The 8516-nt window shown below is 28.7% G+C and overlaps 1 protein-coding gene across 2 annotated transcripts in view; it reads right to left on the bottom strand.

The window, feature by feature from the left end:
- Positions 1-1357, bottom strand: part of LOC107443785 (threonine--tRNA ligase) — a 24085-nt gene extending 22728 nt beyond the window's left edge. Inside the window, exons 1-2 of one of the 2 annotated variants that reach the window (XM_016057774.2) lie at positions 993-1357; positions 578-613 (exon numbers count right to left, since the gene is read on the bottom strand). In XM_016057774.2, the coding sequence (XP_015913260.1) occupies positions 578-613; positions 993-1052 (96 nt within the window). In that variant the 5' untranslated portion in view covers positions 1053-1357. Of the gene's footprint in view, positions 1-577; positions 614-868 lie in introns of both variants that reach the window. The other variant, XM_016057773.3, reaches the window with a different exon arrangement.
- Positions 1358-8516: the final 7159 nt, after the last annotated feature.

The following is an 8516-nucleotide window of genomic DNA, read 5'->3' as shown; positions in this document are numbered from 1 at the left end:
ACTCTGTGAAAATAATATGTTCAAAATAATGAAAGATCAAGGAAGAAAAGTGAAACGGAATTTATTCAAAATTGCAAAAGACGAAATTTTTTCCAAAATTCGTGCATTTTGAAATTGATTAATAGAGTGCGAGAACTTCTCGCGTTAATCATTTTTTATTGCGAGAAAGGAAAAAAATATGCGAGATTCTCGCGTTCTCGCGCTGTAGTGAAAACACTGTATGGAAACACGAAGAGGGCATTTTAGGGAGGGTAGCTTCGATGAAGAGGTCTCCTTTTCTATCGCCGAAACCAGTCCTAAATAGGGACCCAGCACACCTACTTGAAAAAATCATACCTCGTTACCATAGTCACTGCTCCAGACCTATCTTAGACAAGCAATATGGAGCTCGAGATTGTTATTGTTTACATTTATATTGAAAGCACCTTGCATAATGAGAAGATTTGCTAATTGAATTGGCGACAGCTACGATTTTAATGATTGTGGCAAACAAGCACCCAGGATTTCTTTGTGTGTTTATATTTAGATAATAATAAATCAATCATAACAAAATTACTAAGTAAACTTTTTTACTTACCTCTGAAATTATTTTCTGGGGCTTTGGCTGGGAGGCCTAGTAAAAAAAAATATACATTTATCAATAAAGAGAAAATGAAAATTCTTAACAAAAACGTCAAAAAGAATTGCAATACTGAGAAAAAGTTACATCACTTCCTAGAATATTGATTGATGAAAATATTTCTTACTTGTATAAGAAAAAAAGAACTATATAAAAATTAAATGATAGACATAAACATACATCGACTATAAATATAAATATGTAAACATATAAAATAACCACACTGATTCATAGTTTATTCCTACGAACCATGTAGCGGCAAGATCCTAAATGACATTTTATGAACTTCTTTAACTTCAATAAACGACTGAAAGAAAGCAACATTGAAAACGATTTTGATAAAACAGAAATATAATTTTAAAATTAATCATGCCTTATCTTGATCGCCGATATTCATTTTATTAAAAACAGCTTCAACCACGTTTTCCGACATAATAAATAGCAGCCGACAACTACAACAACGAAAGCAAAGAATCTTCCTGTTGCCACTGAATAGAGGTGTTAACTAAAAAGTTTGAATTTGTTTTGATCAATGCGTAGATAATAGGAATCCACAGGAGAAAAAGAAAGTCCTATCTTCCCGGTGGCAGAGAAAAGCAAGTTTTCTAGTTTACCTTAATTTTGTGGTTTATCTTACTACTGGCGCAAGAAACGTTATTTTCAGAGTATTAGTTTAACTGTCATTTTTCAGAGATAGAATATAATATTATAATTAATGCACTGCCTTGAATGCTGTACTTTAAACAACCCCCTACTCTTTTAGTCAGCTGAAATGAATATTGCTAAGCGAATTTTAGCACCAAGAGCATCGATGACGTAATTTAAAGCGAAAATGCTGGAACGAAATCGCGAAGAAAAAAAAAATATTTTCGTGAAAAAAAGATCGACAGGAATATCTGCAATGTTCTCAAGATCGAGAATACTTACAATATTCTTGTCAATAAAAGAGATTTGGGGCTTTGCTGGATATAAGTGTTGAGTTACTTACCGAAAAATTTTGAAATGGCTTTTAGTGTTATGCTTTTACCACAATATCTCTTATTTGGTATTTATATTTTCCTCCCATGCATTCTTTACTTGCACGTATTTCAACTTTGTTTCCATGATAATTAATTTGGTTTCCCTTTCGTTAATTAACGTTAATAAATTAATTTATGTAGCGTTATTGTCAGATCGTTATGCACAGTTTTTATTTAAAATAAACTTTTTGCTCCAAATTCTTTGTTTAATTTCTAATGAGTCAAATGACCAATTGCAAGAAATGGAAGAATTTAAATGTTCTTTAATTACCTTTATTTAATTTTAGTCTCTTTACATTTGTTAAACGTTTTAGATTTTGTGTTGTGGCGTAATTACCACTACGATTATTAAACATCAATTCACTAGTATATAAGGCATGCTAACTTGATTCCATCTTGAGGTACCTTTTGATAGCTGAATTTGGGCATTGTCTAATGGACTTTCTCCCCATTGGTGACCCGGACGTGATATGATTACTGTTACTTCGATAGATGGTGCAAATTGAACAGTTGACTTGCTATTTGTAACTGCGTCGTCGTCCTCCTAGCGTCGTTGCAACTCAGTCTCATTGACACACAACGGGATCCTGCACTCTCGACTGCTAATAGCAACACAGGAGTGACCACACACACAACCATGATCTTAATACAGCTCTCATGATTAAAGTTCAAAAACCCTGCGAACGAGCTGGATTAGGGTCACCGGGTGTTTTTTTTTTTTTTTTTTTTTTTTTTGAAAACTTACTAAGTTTTAGGGTTATTCTTAAATATACAAAAACTAGAAGAATTTTTAATGAACCAGTAGATCAGGAGAATCTGGTAAAATACAATAGAGTTGGCTGCTATGTGAAATGTTTAGTGCAAATGTGTTTACTGACATCTGTTCTTAAAGATGTTACAATAATTATCTTTTACACAATTAAAAACATTAAGTTTTAAAACTTATATCCTGTATCTAAAGCTCATTATACACAACAAAAATGGTATCATATTAAAATGCTATATGAGAGGTGTTAGTAGGCACTCTGTGAAAATAATGCACTCTACAATAACTTTACATGAATAATGAACTACATTTTACTATAATTTATAATAGAATTGTAAGTTACTATTGAAACAATTTTAACAGAATTGTATTTCCAGCATTAATTAAAATAAATCAAAGGAGCAAAATATATGAGTGTGCATTACAAGAGTTAAGGAAAAGAATACAAAATATTTAATTCTATAAGAACAGAACTTCCTTAGAAAGAAACGCGCAAACCAGCAGAATTTTCATAAGAGAGAATAATTGAAGCAATAAAGAAAACAATGGGAATAAAAATACGGCTACCGAAGCTGACGTCTTCAGGGGGTACCAGCTCCGGAAGCCATAAAAACAAAACCTTTTCTATATTGAGAGCCAGACAAATGTCAAAATTTGCTCTCTCAGTACCCCGAAGGTTTTGCAAAAGTCCAGGAAGAAATACATAAAATCAAATCAGAAGAAAACATTTTAAACAAAATCATGAGAATAAAATACAAAAATGAGAATAATAAAATTCACAGTTAAGTAGTCAAACAGAAAATTCATGAAACTAACTCAATGTAAAAGAAACATTTGAAATAAAAGAAACACCTCCCCGTATTAAAATGCACAGTAGAAAGAAAAAAAGGATAGGAAAGGTAAAGATAGTGCAGCAGATTAATATAATATTTAACTGAGGCTGCTCAATCAAGACTTTAATTTCGCCCAGTTAAAAGAACGAAATAATAAACTAATATTTCTCTATCATTTTCCTAATTAAAGATTTAACATTACAGTAAATAAGGAAAATCATTATTTCTCAAAAAATTATTTGTTGCCTCCTGAAAACAAATTTCTTTAATTCTAAACAATTGAGAAAAAACTAAATTTTTGAAAATTTTACTGCACAAATTAGTATTAAAATTACAAAAAAAAAATAACTTTAAATTTAAAAGTCTTTTGTTTACCAGAAACACCAATTTTAATTTTTTTATCAACAATCTAAATTTTAAAATCTAAATATTCAATCTTTACGCAATCTTCATTAGTTTTTTTCAAAACCAAATCTTTAGGATAAATACTAAAAATAAAATCATAATTATCACAATTAAATAAAAATAAATCATCAATATATTTAAAAGCATTAAAATCATTAAACTCAAGAAATTTAGCTTAAAAAATGTAAAAAAATATTAGCAAAAGCAACAGAAAAGGAATTGCCTTGTGGAATTCCAAAAATTTGTTTCTAAAAATCCAGACCATTAAAAAGTACATTCTCAAAAAGATTAAACCTACAAATATCCAACCAATAAGATTTATCAATATTTTCAATAAATAAATATTTATCGAAAACGCCACTATAAATTTCAATAATCTGTGCATGTGAAGTAGTAGTGTACAGATTTTCAAAATCAAAAGTATTAATACTAGAAATTGCATTATTTTTGATATAATCCAAAACATTAACGTTCCTTTCAATAACAATATTTTTCTCTTTTTTGATTTTAAGTAAAATAATTTTAAGAAAATTAAAACTTTTTTACTAATATCAGAATTGTAGCAATTAGTACCACACACAATAAGCCTTAATTCAATCGGGCATTTATGAAATTTAACAATAGGAAATAAATATGGAAAAGTAATCCTATTTAATTTAAATTTTAATTTTTTGCTAATACCCTAATTAAGCCCTAATATATATTTTGGTAACACTTTTTAATGGACGAAGGCCATAAATAAGCTAGATCGTAGCTTACTCTACCATGTTTACCCTTTCTTAAATCAGAAATCTGAAAAGTGACTCCGGTTATTTTATTATGTTAATATCAGTGTAAATATCGCTTTTTTAAAAAAAATCAGTTTTCTTAAAATCGAACCTGATGCTGTGAAGATAAAGAATTTTGTTTTCCATACATGCTATTTTAGTAAAATACAGATTATATAATACTTAATATTCACAGCAAAAAAGCTTATCATTTTATATCAAACATATTGTAATTTTAATCTACATAGTAAAATATAAATACCCTGAAAAAGAAAAGAAATCTCTTAGCAAAGCTATTTAATTTCTAGCTTATTTTCTAGAATAATAGTAAAATATAACTGCATACCAAATTTTATTAAATGTTATTACGTATGAGCATGTCTTTCCTGAGGGAAAATAGATAGCTTATACATAGCTTATATAAAGCTGCAAACTTTAAAATTCTGTTTGGTAATAACAAATAATTTAATTTTAAACAAGCTAGAACGTTTCTGTTATCAGCTTTTTACGGGTTACAAAAAGGCATGAAAATTTTCAAAAACTAATTTTTATTTTCACAAATAATGTAATTTTGGCGATTGTTGGCATTCCACAGCGTTCGTTTTTTGAATATCGTGTTGACGATGTCGGTCGACATTGCGCAACGTTTGTAAATGCTGAGAGATATCGATCGACGTTCCCCAACCTTTTTTACAATATCGAACAATATTGTTTTGCAATATTGACTATACGTTATAAAAGGGGTCCATTTTTATATCATACAATGTTTCGCTACGATAGCGGGTAATGTTCGAAGCTAAGTTTTTACGATGTCGTTTTTGAGATATGTGCTACTTGGGTAGAGAAAAAAAGTAACATTAACAATACTATAAAAAATTACAATGTCAAAAGAGATAAGTTTCACATAGTTACAAAAAGTCCCAATATGTTGCTACCCATTTACGGAGTTAACTAATTTATTTTGAATACATTATCAATTTAGAATGCAAGGTATACATTTCATACGGTAGTTACTATGAAATTTGGAAATATATAAAGATGAATTGTAGATCTAAAATAAAAATACTCATAACTTTAATCACAATTTTTCCTTAATACAGCTGTCGTAAGAAATGGAACTTTTATCTTTTAATAATCTTTATTATAAACTGTACATAATATAAACTTTAGCAACCTTCCTAAATTATAAAAACAAACAGCGAAAAAAACAAGCATTTATTTCCATATAGGTTGATTTATTATTATACATAAATAACAGACTATGTAATTTCCTAAAAAGCATGCAAGCTCATTTTCGCTATGTTACCGCTGATCTTACTAATACATTCTTAATGATCAAACATTTACGTTGGAATAAATATTTCTATTATAATAACATTTTTAAGTTATCAGAGCTTTTCCACCTCAAAAATTATTTAACAAGTTCTTCAAACAATAACCGCTCAATCAATTAATGTTAAGCATATTAAAATAATTCTCTAGTAGAGTGGAGTTATGAATGCATTACAAAATTCATTCTCATTAGAAAAAAACTTGTGAATGATGCTTTAGTTTTATGGAACGTAATATATTAACATTTATGCAATGTGTTCAAATTTTATTAGTTAAAAATAAATGTAATGAATGTCTGTGTAATATTAAGCGCATTAATTATTTTTACTTGCAAGATTTCGCACGTGCATTTGCGGCATAACTACCACTAAAGTTTGTTTCACCTTAAGTTGGCACTGCAGGGAAGGGTAGGAAATGTAATACTCCACCTTTGAAAAGTAATTCTTCGCTATTTTGGAATTAATTGCAATTTAAATGCGCGTACAAATATAAATAAATGTTGTATAATAAGAAAATTTTATCTTGAAACATGTATTAGAAGTTTTTCATGTTTAAATGTATTTAACTTATAAATACCTTCTCAGTAAAACAAATGTACAAAGAAGAAGGAGGTGTTTTAGTTTGGCGCTGTATTAGTTTTCAAAGCCAAGGAATTGCCGCGTTGTCTATGTTTTTACACTGGTCAGCCAGTTTTTTCTTTTGCAGTTCTGTTTCGCTTTCTTTCACTCGCATCGCTTAATTGTTCCTTTGTTTTGTGTTTTATTAGTTAAATACATCTAACTGTTAGTTTGTTGTTTTTTACTAGTTAATTGTTAGCTTGTTTTTTATAGTGATCAATTTTTTTGTATTTATTGTTAATTTTTTGTTGTGATTCCCCCCTCCCCCTTTTTTTTCTAATTGCTAAATGTTAGCAGGTTTTTTTTTATTGGTTTATTTTTGTAGCTATGAATTGTATAGCTGGTTTTAATTGTTAGCTTGTATTATTTTGTTACTTATTAATCGATAGCCTTTTTTCTTTTGTGAGTTATCAATCTTTAGCTTGTTTTCCTTTTTTAATTATTAATTTTCATAGTCATTAAATTCCTTACTTATTTTTTTATTTTAACATTTTAAGAATGTCAGAGACAGGACTATCAGCGACAAAGGTGTTTACGCCATCAAAGCGAGGAAAAATTATACAAAGTGGTGCTCGCAGAAACATTTTTAATGTTCATTCACTAAGAAAAGAAAATCCACATGAATATAATAATTAATGCACATTAATAATAATAAAATAATGTACCGGGATTAATTAATGTACATTGATCTACAAGAAAAAAGTTACATATAAATATCTAAATCAAAGTATTTATGAGCATCTATGCATTTCTTTTTACTTAGATTTAAGAAAAAAAAATATTTTTAAATATTTCTCTTTGTTTAAAATTAGTTTCGCTTAGTTAAAAAATCATAATAATAGAAAAAGAACAGCAAATATTATAAAAAAAAAGTATTATCTATTTCCTGATCAATGATTTTCTGTCTATGTTGATTTTTCTTCTCCCACAAAACACCTATGTGGAATAAATTAATGTACATTAATCTACAAAAAAAAAAAAAAAATTTGCATATAAATATCTAAAACAAAGCATTTATGAGCTTCTATGCCTCTTTTTTTTTTACTTAGATTTAAGCAAAAAAAAAATCTTTTTAAATGTAATATTTTTTGTTTAAAATTAGTTTCGTTTAGTTAAAAAATCATAATAAGAGGGAAAAAAAAAGAACAGTAAATATTATAAAACATAAGTATGATCTTTTTCATGATCAATGATTTTCTCCCTATGTTGATGGCTCTAAAAAAATCGTGCTCTTTTCTGTATTCTGCTCAAAATTTTAGTAAGATTCTTGGTTAAAAAAAAAAAAAAAAAATCGGCCTTTTGTTTTTCTTTAAAGCCAATACTGGCCACTTTCTCTCCTTTTTTTGCTGTCTCATCCCCTTACCGACTTAAAGAGTAACCTAGTTCCCATGACGGCAGCTGTAATCCGGTCTACCTGCCCTTCTCTTCAGTGCCAACTTAAGGTGAAATGAAGTATACAAATATTAAAGAAAAATAATGTGCGAAATGCTATAAACAAAAAAATAATGAGCGAAGCGAAATGCTATAAACGAAAGAGAGAGAGAGAAAGAGATCTCGTTAGGAGAGATTCTCTCGAGAGAATTGCTATAAACTAAAACAAAAAAAAAGCAAAAAAGGAAGAAAATATATAATGAGCAAATTTGCTTAAGTGATTTGCACTTAAGTGATATAAATAAATAAAAAACAGCATGAATCAACTAGTGGTATCCACTCATTGAATTCTATCACAGATAATATTCTGGAAGGGGAGTAATGTGGCATAACTACCACTACAAATATTAAATTCGCGATCGCAACGTACTATAGGGGGCGTTGTTGTATGAGACGGATACCTGCGATTTCCATATGAACAGTGATTCAGTTACTCTAGAGACATCTCTAATGTAGCACGTAGCATTGCAACGTTCCTTCTTTATTGTGGCTAATTAAATTTTTTAAAAAGAAAAATTTTTGGTATTCCTTCTTATGCAAACGAAAACAAAATGGTATCTCTTTTTATTAGAGAAGGAATATCCAAAACACATCGGAAAAATATTTGTACATTAACAGAAAAAAATATGTATATTCTTATAAGAGTTAAAACCTAATGCCCGAGAAATAGTATTACTAAATTTAATGATATAACATGAAAGGCCCATTTAAACTTTACATTCTATAG

Source organism: Parasteatoda tepidariorum, chromosome 3 (genome assembly GCF_043381705.1).
Source record: "Parasteatoda tepidariorum isolate YZ-2023 chromosome 3, CAS_Ptep_4.0, whole genome shotgun sequence".
Classification (NCBI taxonomy): Eukaryota; Metazoa; Arthropoda; class Arachnida; order Araneae; family Theridiidae; genus Parasteatoda; species Parasteatoda tepidariorum.
This window is presented reverse-complemented; position numbering and strand designations above follow the sequence as displayed.